Below are 21,962 nucleotides of genomic sequence, written 5' to 3' on the forward strand. Positions count from 1 at the left end.
GAGAGAGATCTGCATTTTTTAAAGCGCAGCTCTAATCTCATCCGCGCCAGCCACATCGTCAACCACCAATTGCTATCCTCGTAAAAAAAAATGTCCTTTAGGTTCCCAGTTAAGAATGCTTTCTTTAGAGACATTGGTCACCTAAATCTACCAGCTTTTTGAATATTTTCTGCCCTTCTCCGATGTTATGACGTTTTCCTATTCTTGGTACTGAAATGCGTCAATTATTAATTATAAGTAATTGACACAAAAGTTGGTACCCTTCTGCGGTCACGAAGCATTGCCTTGTTTGCGCATCATACATTGTTATTCAATACAACCCCAAATTCTTCGGTTTTCAAGAGCGTAATGTTTATTGCTCGCAGTTCAACAGTTACTTGTAGCAAAAATCGAGTTATCTAATTGAGAAACATGAAATTCAAAAGTAAATAACACATATGGCTAGCTTTGTACAGAACCGATTTTCTAACGACGTAGGTCTATCGATCATCACGACGCTTTAAACCGAGTACAAGTTTTCGTTAGTTTTGTTTTAAACAACTCTTTGAATATTTTATTTTAATTCTAGCCATATAGATACAGCTGGCTGCATAATATATAGTTGTTATGGTTTGTGTCTTCTGCTACCAGTAAAGACTGTGATTTGATTGACGAAAACCCTTTCCGTTGATTGTCAATCATGTGGATTTTTCTTCATTTCAAAATCGCGTTAACGTCAACAGCTTGTATCGCTTCATATAACGAGATAGCAATCGTATGGACGTAGTCGATGAAATACGATTGACAGTTGACTGGAAAACGTCTTTGTCTGTCTAGATTTTTAGTCTAGATTTTTTTTCTATTTGTTTACTTTTTGCTATTTCTTTCTTCTAGTTTGAAAAGCGAATAATATTAACATTTTTATCTGTGGTAGGTAGCAATGGTAGCCGAAGAGTAAGAAGATTGGTTAGCGCCATATGTATGTTGGTTAAGTAGAATATTGCGTGTAAGTGGGGTACTATGCTTATTTCAAAGATGCAGCATTCTTTATACTTTTTGAAGAAAGCAAATAGAACAAAAAGCAAACAAAATAGAAGTAGAGTCCACCGCACAGACACAGTTTATCTTTATTGCTGCTTTGTCGTAGATATCGTCGTAAATATACAAAAGGAAGAGTCAAGGCCCACAAGCGCGATGTCCTCTGCCCCCTTAAAAAACAAGAGATTGAACGTATATCGAAAGAAAGATGGGTGTAGGGGATGAATGCCAAAGCAAAAAGCAGAGGAATCAACAGAATTAAATGGTTTGTTTCAACCTAAGAATGCCGTGTGGGTAAACAATAAATAAATAATAAAAAAGAAGAAAACGTCTTTCGCTAGCCACCGTATCCACCCCAATCTCCGTTATAGGGACACAGCGGAAAACGTAAATAAACAAACAAATAAACAAAAAGAAACAAGAAAAAAATGAAAAAAATGGGGATTGAGCAATGTAAATATAAAGTTTTCTTTCTCGACATGTTTGTTGGGCCCTGGTTAATTCAACAAGGCGTAGAAGAGATCCTCTTTTTTGCTTTTCCTGCTGTTTCTTTTCCCGACAGCTCCCCTCCTTTCAGTTGCAGCAAAAACTTATTTTTGTGGGTGTTTAAACTAACGCATCTATTTCTGTGTTTTTTTTTTCCTTTTCTACATACAGACCAATATTTTACATTCCCATATTCGCTCCTCTTTTCACTCTTTTCTTTGGGCTGTTTTCCATACCAAAATTTCGTTGTCGTTGTTGTTTGAATTACAACCGAACTCCTCCCTCCCCTCCTTTTTTTTTTATCCATGCCGATAAACAACGAGGTCCTCTTGCAGACCTTTTAAGCGAACCTAGTGAAAATGAGTTATCCTCGTATGGGCACATTTTTTTTTGTTGTTGTTTATTTGTTGTTACGGCTGTCGAGCGGCGGATTTTGCAACCATTTATTGTGACAGGTTTGAAATTTTGTTTTTTTCATGTGCCAGGCTAATATAAACATCTATCACTGTTTGTCTGCCAACTATTAGAGCGCACCTGGCTAAAAGATTTTTGGCATCCTCGTCATTGTAAAATGGAGCATAACTTGGCAGAAGTATGTACCCGAAATCACAGGTAAAAGACCCACATGGCATTCATTAGAAACTATAAGACTATTGTGCTTAGCATCATTAAACATAAAAGAAAACCAAAACGGTAGCCATTGTGTAACACTGGGTCACTCCCTGCCAATAAAGTAGTTTAGTAAAAAAAAAAATGTACGATTGTCGCCTGGGCGGGTGCTTGGGAGCAACAAAGAGAAAGATACCGCCCCCTCTTTCCTACCCCAACTGGGCGCCCCAACATGACAGGATGACCGACAGCGCATAAACTAGTCGCCTGTGTCAGTCTGCTGTGCTTGCACAGCGTCATATATTTATATATACAATGTATATATACAATATGTGCAGTACACTTGTACAGGGCAGCCCTACAGCTGGCCATCCCCTCAAATAAAATATCAGGCAGAACGACCAATAGCAAATGGGTAGGCCCGGCCAATGGAACTGTATCTTTTATTCTTCCCCTTTGTTTGCCACCCTCGTTGGACTTTCCTGGTCCACTCGCCTGCACACTGGCCGTTCAGTCATTAAACGCAAACATTTTATCGCTTCCGCTTCCCGCTCCCACCCTAAGTCTGTCCTCGGCCAACAAAAACTCGTTTTAGCTTGCTTTGAATTGCTCATCAGCAAATTGATTGTGTTTCGCACCTGTACGATACTTGCCATTGCCATTCCGTTTTTTTTTTTTTTTTTTTTTTCAAATATTATTTGCATTAGCGGAACGTTAGGCTTGTAGGTCTTCTCGTTGCCTTCCAGACGTCTGCAAGTCAAATATGACGTATCATATTTTGCTAGTACACTCGTACTTGACTTACTTTTGCTAGGATACCCTGGTGAAGTTCACGATCCGTACCACCTATTGCTTTTTGTATATACCTTGCATCAGCACTCAATTCGATTTCTACGTTTAATAGCTTTCCCGAGGTTACAATAGGACTTTTTGATCCGATTGGCTTCGCATGACTTACTATGATTTCTGATCATAGAGCAAGAGCGGTTGGCAACTTCAAGACGAACTGCATACGGTGTACTACAAAATTTAACTATGTCGTCTATGTTGGTTCAAAGTAAAGTGTACTGCGCGATTTCAAAATTCCTCTTTGATTTTTGTTACATTTTGGAACATTTGTCATAAACAATGTCTACATAGGTTGACCGTGACATATGACGTGGCCGTGGACTCTCTTGTATGTTTGTCGTTCTCGTGCACTTGGATTTTCTGAAACAGCTTTTTTCTTACATAAAATTTTACGCCATCGTGTGTGTTTTGTGCCTCTCCAATGGATAGCGCAGCAAAATAATCGCCTAACAAACATTGGTTGAAGATCGACGGAAAATGGTATACAAGAAGAAGGAGCTCAATCAAGTTCGAATTATACGAGGTCATCGGCGTGCAATCCAGTGTGATGCAGCCCGTGTGGTTGTGTTAAGAATCGCCCCCCTCTCCACCCATCGAGTTGCTAGACCTTTGCCTGCACAGGCTGAGTCATCATTAAGGCGTCCATTAGAACCGTTCGTAAAATTGGAGGCGGCTGGCAAAAATAACGAGAGTGGGGTCCCATTTCGTTTAGGCTAACGGACCATACAAATACACACTATGCAATCTTTAACAAGACGGCATTTAAAGAAGGGGAGGGGAGCATTTTTATTTCAATATTAATTCGAGGTTTTAATTTCAAACTTTCATTCTGCTGTTTGGACAAGGGGGCTCCATACATTATAAAAATGCTGAATAGCATTGCCATAGGCCTACGCCCATCACGTATGAAACGGTAAACCTAGTCGAAGGATTGAAAACAAGCGTAGTAGTTTGGAGCTATAACATTTCAGTATGTAGCGTTGCGCCACTATAGGCCGTCTGGCCACGTCATAGTACGTGATATGATTTAGACGGAGTGAAAAGAGTAAAAGACTTGTAGCCCCAAAGGGGGTCCGTGTTACAGCACGGCAGTCAGGCAGCAGCTTTTTTTGAAAGCAGCGAAAAAGGAAAAATTCAAAAATGCCGGTTCCAATTAAATTCATCGATCAATTTTTGAAACGCTTTGGACACGTTTGGATGGCCGAACCGTCGAGAGGGACGCACTCGATCTAGTGCAAAGAAGAGTGGAGGGGGGGGGGGGATTTTAATGGGACAAGGCGAAAGAACGAGAGAAAAAGAAAGAGTAAAATAGTGGGAGACAGCGAGAAATCATCAGTTAAAAGCCTACTACTCGGAAGAGGAAAAACGGTGATAAGGATTTACAAATAAATATTGCACGCGCAGTTCTCCTCTCATCTGGGATATGCGGAGAGCTTGCCGTTTTAGGCCTATGGCGTCCTCACCACCCCATAGGCGTCCTAAGGGTGAGATCGACGGTGAGGAGAAGAAATAAGGGAAAGGGGCGACCGAGCGTCGATAATTGCATCTAGTATGCAAATGACGGGCACCGGTGATAGACTTCGATCCCTCTGTCATGTTCTTGTGTCGCCTGCATCTATGCTGGCCATTTCCTCAATCCAACCTATATCCTATATGGACTCTTTCTTTTTTTTTCCCGGCCTTATCCACCCCTCCCTTCTTACATCATCCTTAGCCGAGTTTGTTTTTCGAACTTTATTTCAATTGATTTTTATTTTGTACGTTTAAATTTGAAAAAAAAAGTAGGCTGGCTAGCGGCCCCTGAGGGGAGAAGGGGATTGAACCAGCGAGGGAGGAACATCGGAAAGTATAGAGACAGAGAAAGGGGTGGATAGAAGATCAGGAAACTCGACGTCATTAGGGCCTAAGCTTGCTTTTTTTTCCCCTTCGCATTTTATTTTCGTTGACGGAAAAAAAGGTTCGACCCTGTCACCCAGCATTTTCTACCCAACTACCTACCCAACTTTAAAAACTTTTTCCTTATTTTTCTGTTTCGTATGCTGCTGCTGCTGCTCCGTCGTGCATCTATAAGTCATAAGTTTTTTTTCTTTTGCTTCTTCTCTTCACTGTTCGATCTTTTCCACTCCACTGCTGCCATGAGAAAGGGTCCCCGGATTACACCAACGACGGAGAAAGAAAGTTACAATGCGAAGAATGAATTAAACAGTGGACTAGGGCGACTTGGCGTATCTTAACTTCAGATAGACTCACCGTAATAGTTATGGTTCAGTGTCTTCCAAATTATGGTTTTTTGTTTCCATAAACTGACATCTAGTGGGTTGCACTTTGATTTTGTCTCTCTCCCTTTTCATGTATGTGTTTTTACCTCGCCTTGCTTATTGATATAATTAATGTATTTTTAAAAAATTAATAATTTTAATTTTCCGTTTCTGTAAACCAGTCCAATATGGCCAGAAATTATTACTCGTAATTAGCTAAAATAAGCTTACATCGCCAACTAATGGAATTGTATTACGACCATACCATTGCACATTGCTAATGAGATTGAAAACACGTGCAAAAATAAATGGAACACAAAGTTTGGTACTAATAAATTTGTTGGCCAACAATGTCCAGTCAGTATCAGCAGCCAACAGGCCTTTAACGCATCATTCTAAGAAAAAATAATAATCATCCTATAGGAAGTGAAAATCATGTAGTTGTCTCAACTGATATGTGTGTGACTAAGCTTGATTGAGAGTAGATATCCTTGATTAGTTTTTAATACATACCTTCTTAATATATACCTTTCAGTTTTTGGTTTTGGTTGCTTGATGGTGGTTCCTGAAGCAGTCGCTAGATGGCTCATGATATATAGAAAAACCTGTAAGAAACTTTGTCTGTTTCCTGTAAGTTATTCTACTGACTTGGCTCATTGGCTGCTCCTTCCATAAATTCGAATTGGGAAAGCGGCTGTCTGTGAGCCTTATCTATCCTTTTTTTTTAGTTTATGGATTAAATGTGTAAATTCAACTGACCTAAAACCACTGGAAAACAACCATGTCTCATCCTCATTTTTTTAAAAGGAAGGTGCAAAGAAATACTTTCTTGCTCGAAAGGTACACCATTACGCACTTGGCTGCTGGATTGGTCTTTTTTAAGCTCCTTCGAACTGAAGAAAACTTTTCTTCAGTTACGTAACGGAGAAGCCAATTTATGTGTATGGTACAAATAGTGTGCTTGTTTCGGGAATAACAAGTTATTTGGCGAAATTAAAAAGAAATTTACCATCCGTTGGCATTAAACCTCTGGCTGTAAACTACATTCACTCAGATTGATGGATGGACTCATCAGCATATAAAATACTATGTTTCTCCTTTCCTAACCACTTTTCACCGGCTAGGCGTATCTCAAAGTATCTGTCAACCACAAGTCAGCGATCGTTAACGCAATAGCCTTCAGCATTCCAACTCTATATGAGTAATTTACAAGACCTGTTGTGAGAGGCAATCAAGCAAGGAGCTTTCGATTTGCGTTTGTAATTTAGCAATAAAGTTAATCCAAATAAATTTCGCTAGATCTTTTGCGGAATATTCTGTTAACAGCATGCTTTGTGCTGCTCACACCCATGACTAAATGACATTTCGCATGCTTGTGCGGTTCATTAAGCATGACAAAATAAAAAAAAAAATGAAATAAAAGCAAAAAAAGTTAATCCATCAACCCAACGATTTTAACTTACATTGTCACCGCAAGAACTCAGTTGTATGCTAAATGCATTTTGCATGATATTGCCCTTCATGTAAGCGCTATGCTTTGGTTTAAATTCACCCAAACAACTCAAGCCTAGTGTTTTATGTCATACGTTTCCAGCTCTGTAATCAACATGAAAGTAGACTAAAAAACGAAATTCCATGTGTTTCAACTTGAGTTTGTTTAATTTTTTCTGCCAGCATTAGGCCATGGTCGCAGAACGATAAACGCAGATTTTTTTTTTACAAATTTTTCTTTTTCCATAAATTAATGAATCTTTTTTTTATTACCTTAGTGGGAGTCGGCAGCGTTTCTCTCCCGTATAGTTGAGAAATGTGAAAGTTACGTGATGTACGGTTAACTTATAAGTTTATATCAAAAGAAAATGATGTCGAAATATACACTAATACTCTCTGCTCAAGACAACAAAAAAGTTAAAATCCATTTTCGAATATGAGAGTGGCTCCTCTTTTCTTTTTTCGCACAGCTGTTAATGTAATATACCGGTCTGTTAGAAAGTAGGTCTGTCTCCACGGTAGAAAGGAAAGTTAGGATTTTTTTTTTGAAGTTTAAGGCCAGGTTTTTGCATGCATGTGATATTAGGTTTAGGTTTTTTTGTTTTTTAGTACCCGCGGGTTATAGTACTTACCTCATCCGCTCGGTGGCCAATGGCATCTCGTATTGCTGAGAGAAAAATTTTACAAATGATTAGTCTGCTGGGGTTTGACGGTTTTGATCTGACGGAAAGGTTATATACAAACTGTTCTTTGATGTGCATCCCGTAAAACATATTTTTGGAAGTCCATAACAATAGCAAGAAAGATCAATTACCATAGATCAATATGTGGCACGAAGCGAGAAAGCAAGAGCGTCTTTTAAAGTCCATGTATGTTTCAAATGGCTATGGCATCCTTGACTTTCTAATTTTGAACTCAAATATTTTGCTCCTAGGATGGTAGATCACAGAAGAAGGGCAGAAAGGCGTCGAGAATATTACGAAAAAACTGTTAGTAAATTTAAAATTTAACTCTATATTAACTGATTGATGCTCAAGAATCATATTTGACAATCAACATGTTTTCAGAAAGGAGATCCAGCTCAGTTCCTTCAAGTTCATGGCCGGCCCATGAAAATCCATGTTGATCCTAGTATTGCAGCTATTGCAGACAGCCCTGCTACCATGTGTGTAGACCTGATAGAGCTTAATTTTCATTTGGCAGTGAAATTATTATATCCTGCTGATTTTACCATAAATTGTTCAGTTATGTGAAGTAATTCTTTGTTACATGAACCTTTCACAGGATGCCATGGCAAGGTCAGCCAGATATCTTGATCGACCGGTTTGATGTTAGAGCCCATCTGGATTTTATCCCTTGCCGCCCAAAAAGAGATGACAGTGACACAGATCTTGGTCCCAGTGAAGAAGTGTGGGAAGAAAGACAAGCAAGCTATGAGAGATATAGAATTCTTGTGCAAAATGAATTTATTGGAGGTAAACATTTAGAAAACTTATTCAGTGCGGTAAGGTGCTAGATTACTCTTTGATTTAAACAACAATAATTTATTTTTATCATTCATGACATGCCAAGATTGTGTTCTAGAGTGAACTGTATTAGGGCAAATAGCTTATGCATCTTCCTGAAAAAGCTATGGATGTAGGAAGTCCTATCTTCTGCAACTGATTCCGTGTAGTAGTGACTGGCAATAGGTGCTCCTTCAGCAAAACTCATTGCATGGAGTAATAGTAGCAAGATAAATTTTGACAGCAGTCTGCCCTGAAGAGATAAAGGAAGAATGCTGAAACATTGTTTTTTAAAGAAGAGAAGCGTTAAAAAAAGTTACCGTTTTCCTGAAATGAAGACCTTTTCTTATCTCCATCGAGTAGCAATAATTGTAGTGGTAGCACAATAACAAAGTTTCATCAAGAATATCGATGAACAGATCAAAATATTTAGATCTTTTTTCGCTACTTGTTCGCTTTTTTCCAACAATTGTAACTGTTAGCACTTTTGAAATTGAATTGCATTACCGGAGAATAGATGATGCATCTATGCCTCCAGAACTTAGATTGACAGGAAAAATAGATAGGTATCCTCTTTAGAAAGTTTTGAACGGTAAAGTGTACGTTGGAAAACGTTCTTGGTGTCTCTTAGTCCCGTCCCTTCTTTGAGAATCAAATCTCGCTCTCTCTGACTAACGAGGCAGATGGCGTTTTCACAACACAAGGCCGCGCGAACTTAAACCGCGTAGCTCGCTTTCTTGGAGACGAATGCATGCAACGATTCCTCTGTTTCTGACTAAGCCTTTTCTCCTTTAGCCTTGCCAATTGGTACGAAATAGCAACGATGGGGTGTTGACCAATCGACCTAGACAGGGCATATGTATATGTAAAGAATCTTAGCAGGCACCCGAGGCATTCTTACTTTTGTTTTCTATGCTTTCTTTTTAGTAAACATTTTTTGTGTTATATGTACTAGTTTCAGAGGAAAAGTTTCTACATCAAATATTGCTTGAAGAGCAATTTGGACCAGTTCAAAAATTAGGCGAAGAAGAAAAGAAAAAAATGCTTGCTCCAAAGAAAGCTGCAATAGGATTTGTTTATGATGATTCTTCGCCATCATTATCGGCAGCTGCTGCTTCAACCTCGCATAATATTCCTTTGGTTCCTCCAGAAGCAATTGAAGAAGATGAATCCGATAGTGACGTCGATCTAGGTAAGGCAAAATTTTAAATTTAAGCCAACTAAAATGAGTTCTCTTTTCTTTTGTGTACACCATAGATTTGTCTATTGCCGTGGACAAACTGACCACTGAGCAAATGCATGAAGTCAATAAGTGTGCGCTTCATTATGGATTAGGACGGCAGGACTTCATGTCACTACTCACTCGTGATTTGGATGAACAAGAATCATTACGAATTGCCAAGGAGGAAGAACAGGAGCGAGCGATGTATTCCGTAATATTGCACAGTTTTTTTTAATATACTTTCTAACCGTAATTTCTCGTAATCCCTTTAACTCGCATTCTAGGGAAGAAAAGCTAGGAAAGAGCGGCGGGCGTTCAGAGAACAAAAACTGCAAGCGTTGCTAATGAATCGATGTCTTAGTCCGCCAAGGTGAACACCTCATCATACAATTATTCTGTTCATCTTCCCGCATTTTGAAGTTCAAATACTTTATGGTTTTATTTTGTTGGCACCCTTAGTTACGCTACTAGAGCAAGCCCAACTTATGATGGACAGTTTCGCCGTTCTAAATCAGTGTCAAAGTCACGGTCGCCCTCACCATTCGAAGGCGGAATCAAATTTATCACATCGTTTGGTGACGAAGATTCAGATCCTGGAGGAAAAACGATAAATTCTCGGTTTGCCAACAAAACCCGCGATAAAGATTTATCAAGTAGCAGAAGATCATTAGGTTCCACAGCTTCCTCGGCTCGAGACAGAGGTGGCCGCCCTACAAGTAGTGGCCGTGAAGAATCGAAAGTACAAGAAAGACGACGTTCTCGCTCGAGATCGGTAGGCCGTCGCGCTAGGTCTCCTGTATCCCACAGTTCGAGAGCAAAGAAAGAGAAAAAACCCGAATATAATTATAAAACAGAGCGCTCTGGATCTCGCTCTCACAGAAGATCACGCTCACCACGTCATCGCCGCACTCGTTCGCGATCAAGGTCTCGCCGTCGTTCCCGTCATTCAAGATCACGCTCTCGCTCTTATTCTCCGCGAAGTAGCAGACGCCAAAGAAAGCGCTCATTTTCACGGTATGGGAATTTTTTACGACATCACGATGTGAACCGTCTTGCTGAAACCAGTAACTTCTAAATTTTTTTAGAGAGCGCAGTCGGAGAAAATCACCGTCATCTTCCTCGAGGTCATCCTCTTCGCGGTCGTCATCGTCGCCTCCTTCAGTCCGATCCACTTCACCCATCCAACCAACTGTATCGTCCGCCCTGCCAACTCGAGAAATACGCCAAATTAGTCCACCCGAGATACCCAATCCACCTCCTGCCCCTCCATTTCGGCGTTATTATGGGCGCCAGAAAAGCGACTCTGATTTATCCCTTTCGGATACGGAGCTGACGCCATCATCCAAGATTTCAGCGTCCTCGTATACAACGCCTAAGTATCTCGTCCGTTCGTTTGGTTTAAGAGAATTGGTTCTATCAGAAGTTTCTTTTGCAGGCCTTCTGTTTCCACCGTGACAGGTTCAAGTGGTAGAAGCACTGGTGCAACCAAAGTCAGTAAGATATTACTATCTGCAGTGTCACAGTTTATTACTAGGCAGTTTTTCGTGCCGTATGTGTGTCGTTTGTCATGGCTATTGCATAACTTTAGTTCCATAAAACGAAATCTTGCCCATTTGTACTGCTTAGTTATATTTTTAAATGTTGGAGCTATTCGATTCAAGTTTATAATAGGTTTATGATTATTTTTGTTTGACAGAATACGCTGACGCCTCAAGAACGCTTAAAGCGCAAGATGCAGGCAGCTCTCAACAAACAATGTACGTTGTTATGACCGGTCATAAAATTCGTGCTGTCACTTAATCGGTTGTTCATGTTATTGTTGCAGACAAGGCGGATAAACGCGCAGAAAAGGAGAAACTACAAAAAGTGGAACAAGAAAGGTTCGAACATGTCGTTAACTACTTAAATGTAAATACTCATTAAAACAATTACCGTAAAACAAAAAGGGTGAATCGAGAGGAAGAAATGCGTGAATTGGCACTCCGACTACGTCGCAAGTACGTACAATATAACACAAAACAGTTTCATACCAAGTTCGTAATGTTTCTTTCCTTAACTAAATAGGGAGCGTATGCGCCGCCATGCTGCAAAAGGAGAATCTGGTTCTTCTAGCCCATCGTCTCGTTCACAGTCACGCTCACCATCTCGTACGCCGTCGTAAGAGATAGCACTCTTATCCTGAACGGTATTAGTTATCTAGTTTTTTCTCGACAACTTGTGATAACAGCTGCATTTGTTGTTAGGATGCAGACCAACGTTGGACAAATACATCATAATTTTTCTTGAGTTTCATATGCAATAATCTGATAAGGCACCTGATGGGACCTTAGAAAAATTTACCTAGGAACTCTAGTATAAAGTCTATTCGATCATTAAAGGCAAATTTATTGACAACGTAATTCACAAAATTCAACGTGCGAGCATGATTCATCACATAAAATACAATGGTTAAATTTCAGATACAGTCACTTCCGATATACTTAGCGGCCTGTTGAAATCAACGCAAAAGGCGGGACAATTAAAAGCTTTTCCGAACAAGATTTCATGAACAACGAGTTTCCACAGCAGCAACACATACCGCAGTATTTTTAACGATAATTTTCCAAGGCTACATTGCAGAACTGTTTGAAGCACAAATTTTTTTTGATACAATCTTATACGATGAAGGTTGTAACACGACTAGGTTGATCGGTACATTTTTGCATACAACTTTAAATATGCACTAACGCCCACTTGAACAAGGCCACAAATTATTCACAGATTTGGAGGGGGATGACATCTGGATTACGGGAGATGTTAATTACAGAAATTTTAAACTTCATGCCGCGCCAGACTGTAATTGGCAACCGGGGATCCCATCGAGTGATGAGAATTCCGCGCACATCGGTCTTCATAAAGTGACATTCGTCCTCGTGCATGGGGTGGTCTGTTCGAATGTTCAGGCTCGGTAAAGTGGACGTTCGCTCTTGGCTGAGGCACAAAGGTGCTGAGTGTTCGCGTACAGTTAGCGTTGGAATAGTTGTGGCGTGGACGATTGGATCTGCAGGGCAAACGAGCGGATATCGTGCTACTGGAAGCCTCGGTAACGGCAGTGTTTAAACTTCGCAAACTGTGATTGACGGTGTTATCGTTGAGCACTGTCACATCCTCGTTGCTGTTGCTGCGTCTTCCAGAATCACCTGTTCCGCTATCTTTGCTGCTCGAATGCTCAGAGTCGGAATTGTTATCGGCTAAATAGGTGTAGAGCTGACCAGTCGATCCGACACTTCCCTTGAATGCTAGGATTTCCAAATCAGGTGGATATAAGATAGCCGTTGGAATACTGTCTATATCGATGTTAAGATCTGGGTCATCACTCTCCGCAGCCATGAATTCGACTCCAGGGAACGGCACACTTGGCGTCGCATGCAGCGGTTGGTTTGGTAATGTAGAGGATGGAGACGAGAGGGCATTGATTTGCGCTCTCTTCCGCGTCTGATGGATGATGATCACCCACACGATCGATGTGCCCACGACACAGCAAACAACAGCAATAATTATGATTCCAATAGTGGCCGATTCGTCTTCTCTTTCTCCCGACGCCAGCAACGTTGGAATAACCGTCAACATGCTAGAATCTCTTTCGACTCCAAGGGGGTTCGACATTTCACACTCATATCGACCGGCATCGGTTGCTCTTGTGTGAACGATAATCAAGAGTTGGCTATCGGCTGTGAAGAAATGCCTCTCGGTGGCAACTAATGGCCCACCATCTTTAGTCCAGTTCAATCGAGGTTTGGGAGAACCAGCCGCCATACACTCTAACACTGTAGTTTCGCCAGATACGATCTCCCTGTCTTCCATTTGTTTAACAAACGAAGGGGTTTCTATAATTGAATAAAACATTAAGAACAAATCTCTACCAAAATTATGAGTGGTGGCAACAACTTACCAAGAACAGTGAGCGTCGCATTTGCCACGATGACACCAGCCACGTTTTGAGCGGTGCAAGAGTAAACACCCATGTCGGCTGCCTTGACGTTCACGATGAAAAACACATCATCATTTGACATGACATGCATGCGTCGCTCACGTGCAGCGGGAAAGTCATCGCCTCCATCCTTTTTCCAAGCTATCTCAGGTGGCGGGGACCCTTCTGCGTGGCATTCTAGCCGAGCAGTATTCCCTGCTTTCACTCGGATATCAACCGGCGTTTTTGTAAAGGTTGGAAAAACTAGAAATACGATACAAGATACATCAGAATTCTACTTTAGAATATGTAACGTAGTGAATTACCATGGACGGTTATCTTAGCTCGGGAAGAGTAGGTCGATCCAAAATCATTTGACACAATGCATTGATAACGCCCAGCGTCTTCGTCGGTAATGTTTTGAAGTAGAAGCACCGACGTCATGAGATTAGTGCGCCCGTCCGGCGAACGAGCGAATGTTACTACCTGACTGCCTCTGAAAACCAGATTATCTTTCTTCCAGATAGCATTCATAGGGGATGCCGCCGATGTCGATTCAGCTTTGCATGTCAAAGTAACGTTTTCTTCTTTCAAGGCCACTTTAGTTATGGGTTCTTCCGTGATAAAGGGTTTGGGAAAGTCATCTTTTAAAAAACTCCAGTTAGCTCAACGTTACTTATCAAAACTGCAAAACTCATTTCCTTACCACATGTAAAATTATGAATGGATACATTTTGAACGACTGAACCGACCAGTGGTTCAGGGTGTCCGCACTTAAGATCTACTGTTGCAGCCAGTGCGCCATTTGCATCCAGCCACGGTGGGAGCCATTTCAGTTGACAATCACATAGGAGGCTGCTGCTATTAAGTCGCAACTCCTCAAGCGCTGACAGCTCAGAAAAGGCTCCGTCTTGGATGGTTGCAATGGCGTTATCTTGCAAGTCGAGAATTTTGAGACCTTGCATTCCTGCAAAAGCTTTGCGAGCGACTGATTTAATGCGATTGGCGGCTAGGCCGAGTTTGGTCACTTGGCTAAGCTCGGTGAACGTTCCATTCGTGTCTTCGATGGTCCAGGATATTTCGTTATTATTAAGTTCACTGTAAACAAAAAATTAAAAATAACCATTTTGCAGGATTACTAGGCTAAGAATAAACGTTATCGTACAGTATTTGCAGCGATGGTAGATTGGCAAATGCTCCTTCCTCGACATAGGAGATTTTGTTATGATCGACGATCAGTTGCCGAAGCTTCGACAGTTTGGTTAAGGAAGACTTCTCGACCGAAACCAGATCATTGTGCGATAAATCCCTAAAAAATACAAAAATAAACTTACAGTTATAAAACGGAAAAATGAACATTACAGGGAACATTACAACGAAAAGATTGCTTAAATATTTAAGGGGACTATCTATAGCATTTGATGTTGAAATGCTATGAATACTGTCAGTGAAACATCATCGCAGTTTTAAGCGGCAACCACTATGTATAGCGGGCCTCTTATCCACCCAGATAAAAAAGGGTGCTTACCTATCCACAATGGTACACTCATCAAAATCCCCCTCAAGGGATAGGTGTGTGGGGTATGGCCATCAAGACATACCCAGCACATAATATTTGGACCTGGGACAGTTGATGCTTCATCGACGTCCCCCCTTATTGTAATGAAACATCTAGACATAACTACTAATGTAGAGGAAATGCACACTACAAATTACAAAATCGCAGCCAAAGTTACACAAAGTAACTTAGTAAAGTGAGGTATTACATTGTAAAAAAGTATCCTGACATTTTGATATGATTATCATGTCAGGTTTCCATTCATGAACTATTCGTATGATAGATTTACATGGATTTTCTGGTGTGAAGTTCTTAAAATCAAGATCAAATTTAAAGGGGGGAAAAATGAGATTATTATTGTTCCACTTACAGCTCCCACATCTGTTGGCAAAACTCCCAGGCGTCCTTGTCCACGGTCGAGATGTGGTTGTTGCTCAAGCCCAGCTGCTGCATCGAATTCAAGCCGTAGAGCCAAGCTTTGGTCACTGTCGTGATGTTGTTGAAATCCAGTTGCCTTTCGAATAAAGAAAAATTTAGCCAACGGGTCATTAATGTTGATTTTTCATCTAAGAACAAAATTTGCACTTTGTAAAAAAAAAGATGAAAAATTACAATTGTTGGATCGACGATAGCCCAAAAAACGCGCCGTCGAAGAGTTGACTGATTTCATTTCGACGAAGGCGTAGGGCAATCAACGAAAGGAGGCCATCGAATGTCAATCCTTCTATCTTTGTCAGACGATTCCGATTCAGTTCCCTATCACGAGCGAGACACAAAAAAAGGAGATGGTTAGATTCAATCAAACTTAATTCGATGTTTTCATTCCTTATTGTCTTCCACATCGGTAAAATGTTTGTTTATCACACTTACAGAACTTTAAGGGCCGAAAGTCTCTTAAACAGCTCTTTAGGAAGAGAAGTAATCCTGTTGCGTCCTAATTTCAAATCAACGAGCGCCGTCAGGTTGTAAAAACAACCTTTATCCATGTATTGTAGTCTGTTGTTGCTCAAATTCCTGGAAAAAACGAAGAAGTGTTAAAATTTCATATTGGTTATGTTCCGATCCCAACAAAGCCCATTCCCGTGGTATGATCCTACGTCCAATGACATTTTTAAATTAAGAAAGCACGAAACTGTGGAATGCGGAAAAATAATATTTCAATTCAATCCCACTATTATTTTTTATTTGTATTCCCTTCTAGTGACGAAAGAGTTTCTTTGGTACCCATTACCGATTTTTGTTGATCCAATTTTAGCTCTGTTAGGAGCCGTACAAAATTAAATAATACTTTTTAAAAAGCGCTTAATTTCAAAGTTTTAGACAAAAGGAAAAGCTTCAAAAGTGATTGGGTATCCCACTCAAATGGTAACTAGGTTGTCAACTTTTTACTATTTTGTTTAACTAAATATAATCAAGGGCGTCGTACAATTTCGATACTTCATTCGTTCCTGCATCTATTTCACATTTATCCTCATTTGTTTTTACCGGTTTCGTATACAATATCGTATACGAATCGTACAATTCGTATACAAGATGTTCATTAATGTTTTTTTTTTCAGTACGGATAAATTGCTGTTATTTGTCACTTTGACGTCAATCGTGGTGGTCAAGTTTTGAAAAACAATGTCTCAAATTACAGGAAAAACTATTGCCCACACAATTAGAATAATATGAAACGATCTTGACAGGATCAATTTACTCAGTCCATCGAAACAAAACTGGCAGCATTGGTGAGTGGATCAAATACACGCAGTGAAATCAAACGTTATGAACTTACAAGATCTGGAGGCGGCTACCATTGGCGAATATTCCGGCAGGAAGCTCGTAGAGCTTGTTGTGGCTGAGATCTAGGTTCTTAAGAGACTTGGTTTGCGCTAACCACGTGCTGTTCATTGATAAGATTTCGTTGTGAGCCCTGGAAAACAAAAATGAGTAGTTAATCAGCCGTTTCCTCAGGAGACCTACGTGTGAACGATGCGATTCGCAGAACACAACTTACAGATTTAATGACGAAAGATTGACGAGCGGTCCTAGATCAGGAATTTCCACCATCTGGTTATGGTTCAATTTTCTGTTGTTTGTAAAGTTCAGGAACAAGGGAAAGAATAATAGAATAGACAAAACAAAGAAATGTTAGAGATATTTCTTTTTAAATGACTGGTTAGCTTGTACTAGTTTTTTTACGCACTATTGACATTACTGGATAAAAATTTATGCAATCTCAACCCCTTGATAACAGAATCTAAATGGGGGATTTCGAACTGCCACTTACTTTCCTATATACGGTTACTACAGATGATACGGTAATGCAGTGTGACTACAATTATAGAATGCCATTTGACTCTTGTTTTGAAACCTTTCGCTAACGTACAAAGTTTCTTCTGCAAAACTTCGAGAGCTGTGAGCGACAGGTGGTGCAAGCAGCAAATGGGATTAAGTAAGCGTAGAACAAAAGCAGTGCACATGGCAGCGAAAGAGTTAACATTATTTCCCTTATTTCCCATTGCAATTCTTTTGAACCACATCAACTTTACCAATTTTGCTACATACTCCACAGACGCTGTTTGATTTCTTACAATGTGGATTTTACAACGACAACAATATTCAAAGTGCCAAGCTAATGCCATTAACTTAAGCTGGCGGAACTATTTCCGATTCCAAGAACATGTACTTACACTTCATTTAAGTGGATTAAGTTTGCGAGGGAACCGGGTACGACGAATTTTACTCTGTTGTTGCTGAGATCTCTATTGAAGCGAAAGAAAAAAAATACAAAAATGTCATAAGTTATGTATCCAAATAGGTTACTCAATTTAGAATCTCTCTGTACATAAAACAACAACAGCAAAACGTTTTAAATAAATTTCTAGTGAACTAAAACTGCTGTTGATATTCAAAAATTCTTTGTAAAAAAAAAACTTTCTACTAGGCTCATTATTTTATTTTTAACCTGATTGCAATAAACTGGGAGAGATCTAGGCGTGATTGCAGTGTGCAAATTTTGTTTTCAGCAACAATTCCATATGATTGCCTTTCGTAGAATATAACTTAACTAGGCTGAATTGTTTCGTAGTTCTTTTACTTTTGTACAGGTGCTTCTTTTCACATTCAGAAATTGAATGCAGCTGACTAAAGAAACCTTTCATTTGAGCACAAGAATTGTCAAAGAAAAGAAACGGGTCAGATAGATGCTGAATATAGCTTGGGCGTAGTGGACGCACCGAAGCCTTCTATTCTTTTGATTTCTTTTGTGAAGTGCAGCTGTACACTATACGGCCTATCACTCAATAGCTACAGCGAAACGCACACCTTTTCAGCGTTTTCCAAGAATGGTGTGGGGGGTGAAGGGGAAATGAAAGAGGCAATTTTTTTTTACAATGCATACTCTCATGGGCTAGGGAAGATGGAAACTACAATCATAAAACGAATGTGGTAGATAGCAATGCCAAAATGCCCGACCCAAACGTGCACAAAGAGCATTTCTAAATACGGCTATCTAACGACTACGGTCTTGGACCAGGAAAGCGGACATGATGGATTAAGACGGAGGGCTCTCAGCATTGAGCGTGAAAGAAGGATGTTAATTAGGGATATTTCCTTTTGTCTGTAGATACAGCGGAAACGGGAATCTGATTTCGTTGCGACAGGAAGACTGTCTGTTTTGCCAAACCCAGGATTTTTTTATGGAGTAGATTCTACAAATGAGCCAAGTCTTTGAGTAGCACGAAGAAGCATTTTTTTTCTCATTTTCATACAGCAAACTTGGTGATCAATTAAAGAAGAATGGATATATTTCTGTAAAAAAATCAAATGGGGAAAATATTGAGCATGTAGGGGAAACTAGGAATGACTTTTGAATTTTTCCATGGCCTCCATAAGGAATCGTATTCCTACAACTGAAAAAGTCATTTCGTTGCACACGTCCACCAGAATTTTCTCCCAAAATGGGAAACCGAGAAAAAGAGTATGACAGGCGAGGGGGAAGGTGTTGGAATGCCTGTATACCCATCACTTTAGACATGGGGGGAGAAATAAGATGAGGGGGTAAAACTTATAAGCGTCCGACACCTTATGTTGAGGGACTATACATCTAAAAGGTCTATAGAAATGTATAGCGGTAGGATGGGCTCAACCCAGTTCTACTTCTTCCCTCTTGAGGGGGACAAAACCCCAAAAGCTCTCTTTTGTACTTTAGTATGAGCGTTCCAAACAAGAGGATGGGAAAAGAAAGAAAAACCTTAAGAAAGCACCAAGTTCTCTAAAAAGACGACGAGGCCACCACGAAAAAGACTCCCCTTCTTCTTTAAAACCCTGGAAAGGTGCTGGCTCTTGGACGTGGGCACCACGGGGGAGCACCTTTAAACCCTCACAAAACTTTCTTGCTATAGCTTTTTCTTTCTCTACATTTGCTTCAAAGGTAAAATAAAATAAAAATACATTCACCTTCTCACTATTATCTATCTATAGCAGAGACATCTGTAATGAATGCTTCGTCGAATATACAGAAACCTCGAGATATCTCGGTTCCCCCTTAGCAATACCCTCACTGGCTTAAATTTTATGAATTCACAGGATGAATAACACCATTTTTAAAATTGAACTGGTGACTGTTTGCTTTTCAGTCACAGGTCTATAGGGTTGTGGAATACTTACAAACGTTGCAGATTCTTGAGATGACTAAACTGGTAAGAGCTGAATGTATTAATGAGGTTTTCTTGTAGTTCCCTAACAAAGAAAACAAATGATTATCATAAAAAGCAGTATAGGGACAGGCAATGGTGAACCAAATTAAGACCTCATTCCATAAGCTAGTCCACTTATGACTTTGCTTTTTAATAAATTGGGATGGTTAAAATGCACTTACAAGACTTCAGTCCATAGAGGTAAATCTTTGGGCACTTGGGTAAGCCCCTGTTTGCTACAATCAACCAGGGTGCCAAGGCATGAACAAGTGACTGGGCAGGCACTGGATTGAGACGAGAGTGTGGCAAACAATGGAAGACACAATAACATGAAACACCAAACACTAAAATTTCCACAACCAAATCGAATCTTTGGCCAAAAGGCCATTTTCCCGACTTGTATTGTTGTGCTCCTCCTTCGGGAAAGCAGTGGTTTTTGTTTGAACATCGAAAGATGACGAGAAAGAAAGTGTGAATAAGGGACGCACGTTGGTAGCACAAATAATCCTCGAGCGTTACACAAAACACTGAAAATCCATCGCCTAAGTAAACATGGAACTGTTTAACGCAGAATGCTATTCCAGTTGGTATGTGTATGTTTCACAGACGAAATATCAATGTAAACTGTTGAGCTTTCTTTCTGACGTATAACACTATAGACTACGAGCGTCCATATTGGTCACAACTCCCTACGAAAATGAAGGCCGTAAATGTCTCATATTTTATTTTGTTACTGCTGCGCAACTGCCATCTGGCGACAAAAAACTAGTTCCTTATTTTGCCGCTAAAATGAAACATTGCTGGCAGGGCTATCCTACTAGTAGTCTTTTTACGCTAAAAAGAGGATTTATCCCCAAATTAATTATACACAGATTTTTTTGAAATTAAAAGTACATTTTATAATAATTATACGAAACCCTTCGTCGAAAAAATGATTACATCGCATTTTGAATTGCAACCAAACACTTCAACGGCGCAAATGAGCACCTTTTTTAAATTTTAGAATTAAAAAATAAAAGCAGATACAGAAGTTGTTGAAGCTTATGTGTACTAAATTTGTTTTATTTAGCGTTTAAATTAATATACGAAAAGAATTCAATTACGTATATGGGAAATCTGTGTGCCAGCAACAACAATTTTGAAGCCAAGTTTAGCACGGCTCTAATGGCGAACACCCTAAATTAAAAATAATTCCGGGAAAATCTATAACTCTGTTTCTTAATATAGATTGGCTTTAGGTTTGGGACAAATGCATTTCTGAAAATTGGTATTTTATACTTTTGGGTATTTCCCCTTGAAGCTTTCAGTTTTGCGACTGAGGGTCCGCAAGCCATAGATGTAAGTGATTCACAACGACGTTCATCAAACGAAATTAATGTAGGACTGTGCGAAATTTTTACATAAGCGTATCGCATGTGGTGTTTTTGTTTTCTTTGGGAAATGGAGAAAAAACCATGAATCGCCAAAATTGTGGTGAGGGAGACAACTGCCTTCTACTGGAAATGATAGACAAGAATTATGCCATTCACTTTGGATGGCTATAGCTGGTCATGGAAACCCTCTGTATAAATCATTGAGACCCAGCCGAGATGACCTAGCCAGGTGTCCCTGCTATTGAACTAATTCATTAACGCGGGCCGATACATACGAAAAATGGAGAAAAGGCAGGAGAAAAAAAAAATAAAAGGTTAAACATAAAAGGACAAAGAAAGTTTCAAGTGAAGGATAAAAGATGGAGTCCTAAAAAACTTACCTTGCATGCGTAGACATTTTTGCCCACCTGCGCCCAGGTACACATGAAACTAGACTATCTACCGAATGAAGGCAGGAAATTTACTAGTGGTATTCAAGTTGTTGCATTCAGAATAAAAAAAAAGTCCTGCTGAGTCGTTGTATTTCAATCGTTTTCATTGCGCTCAACCCCTCTTTAAAAAAAAAGAAAAGACAGGAATATTGAATATTAGATTCAAACGGTTTCTTTTTTTCGTTACAAGACGAAAATAAAAATAAATGCACAAGACTGGATGCACTAAATCTGTTTTCACGTTTAGCCAATGATATAAAGGAAATGTCGTGAGCTCGAAACTGTTAACGATTCTAAACAAGTACGTAATAATGCACGTACATATCTGTCTTGACACCAGAAACAATATGGATCTGGTTTCAGTTGCATTTAAAATCAATTGCTCATTGTCACCTGTGCATCGTGGTTGGCTTCATGTATCCCACTGTCCTTTTATTCTTTTTTCTTTAAAAAAAAATTAAATCAAAGCAGAGAAGAGCCCTTTACCTCACCGAAACAGGTGTGAATGTATTCACACCCGTTGACCATTCTT

At 39.8% G+C, this 21,962-nt stretch overlaps 2 protein-coding genes, 1 long non-coding RNA gene and 1 other non-coding gene across 6 annotated transcripts; 2 read left to right on the forward strand and 2 right to left on the reverse strand.

Annotated features, from left to right (window-relative positions):
• The first annotated feature begins 7,412 nt into the window (after nucleotides 1-7,412).
• LOC130691367 (CLK4-associating serine/arginine rich protein-like) lies at nucleotides 7,413-11,895 on the forward strand. 3 transcript variants are annotated; one of them, XM_057514307.2, is made up of 15 exons: nucleotides 7,413-7,579; nucleotides 7,645-7,699; nucleotides 7,778-7,875; nucleotides 7,995-8,185; nucleotides 9,171-9,407; nucleotides 9,473-9,648; nucleotides 9,722-9,807; nucleotides 9,897-10,451; nucleotides 10,523-10,813; nucleotides 10,873-10,927; nucleotides 11,134-11,194; nucleotides 11,263-11,317; nucleotides 11,384-11,434; nucleotides 11,502-11,622; nucleotides 11,681-11,895. In XM_057514307.2, exons 1-14 carry the CDS (start codon nucleotides 7,536-7,538, stop codon nucleotides 11,596-11,598), a joined length of 2,052 nt encoding a protein of 683 aa, XP_057370290.1. In that variant the 5' UTR covers nucleotides 7,413-7,535; the 3' UTR covers nucleotides 11,599-11,622; nucleotides 11,681-11,895. The 3 variants fall into 3 exon arrangements, 2 of the variants coding, with proteins under 2 accessions (XP_057370290.1, XP_057370291.1); XM_057514308.2 differs by having other exon boundaries at nucleotides 11,688-11,895; XR_009001208.2 differs by lacking the exon at nucleotides 11,681-11,895 and having other exon boundaries at nucleotides 7,414-7,579; nucleotides 10,873-10,931; nucleotides 11,502-11,588.
• Nucleotides 8,159-9,005, reverse strand: LOC130691406 (uncharacterized). Its single transcript, XR_009001209.1, has 2 exons — nucleotides 8,536-9,005; nucleotides 8,159-8,468 (listed from the first exon to the last, which is right to left on the reverse strand). It is a non-coding gene; the product is annotated as an uncharacterized LOC130691406 (long non-coding RNA).
• LOC130691356 (leucine-rich repeats and immunoglobulin-like domains protein 3) lies at nucleotides 11,785-20,313 on the reverse strand. The gene is made up of 13 exons (XM_057514296.1): nucleotides 19,809-20,313; nucleotides 19,598-19,669; nucleotides 17,620-17,691; nucleotides 16,944-17,015; nucleotides 16,722-16,859; nucleotides 15,815-15,958; nucleotides 15,557-15,700; nucleotides 15,315-15,458; nucleotides 14,552-14,695; nucleotides 14,093-14,484; nucleotides 13,713-14,030; nucleotides 13,369-13,650; nucleotides 11,785-13,303 (listed from the first exon to the last, which is right to left on the reverse strand). The coding sequence occupies exons 1-13, from the start codon at nucleotides 20,072-20,074 to the stop codon at nucleotides 12,249-12,251; spliced, it is 3,243 nt and encodes a 1,080-aa protein (XP_057370279.1). The 5' UTR covers nucleotides 20,075-20,313; the 3' UTR covers nucleotides 11,785-12,248.
• LOC130691682 (U11 spliceosomal RNA) lies at nucleotides 14,900-15,038 on the forward strand. Its single transcript, XR_009001290.1, has one exon. It is a non-coding gene; the product is annotated as a U11 spliceosomal RNA (small nuclear RNA).
• Nucleotides 20,314-21,962: the final 1,649 nt, after the last annotated feature.

This window comes from Daphnia carinata, chromosome 1 (genome assembly GCF_022539665.2).
Source record: "Daphnia carinata strain CSIRO-1 chromosome 1, CSIRO_AGI_Dcar_HiC_V3, whole genome shotgun sequence".
Taxonomy (NCBI): Eukaryota; Metazoa; Arthropoda; class Branchiopoda; order Diplostraca; family Daphniidae; genus Daphnia; species Daphnia carinata.

Excerpts from the sequence above, each read along its gene's own strand:
- LOC130691367 (XM_057514307.2), top strand. The coding sequence starts at position 7,536 with ATGTGGCACGAAGCGAGAAAGCAAGAGCGTCTTTTAAAGTCCAT. Across the intron at positions 7,876-7,994 it reads GCAGACAGCCCTGCTACCAT|GATGCCATGGCAAGGTCAGC; the intron begins GTGTGTAGACCT and ends AACCTTTCACAG. Across the intron at positions 9,408-9,472 it reads CGATAGTGACGTCGATCTAG|ATTTGTCTATTGCCGTGGAC; the intron begins GTAAGGCAAAAT and ends TGTACACCATAG.
- LOC130691356 (XM_057514296.1), bottom strand. The coding sequence starts at position 20,074 with ATGTTCAAACAAAAACCACTGCTTTCCCGAAGGAGGAGCACAACAATA. Across the intron at positions 17,692-19,597 it reads CTCAAGAATCTGCAACGTTT|AGATCTCAGCAACAACAGAG; the intron begins GTAAGTATTCCA and ends TCGCTTCAATAG. Across the intron at positions 14,485-14,551 it reads CTACCATCGCTGCAAATACT|TGAACTTAATAATAACGAAA; the intron begins GTACGATAACGT and ends TTTTGTTTACAG.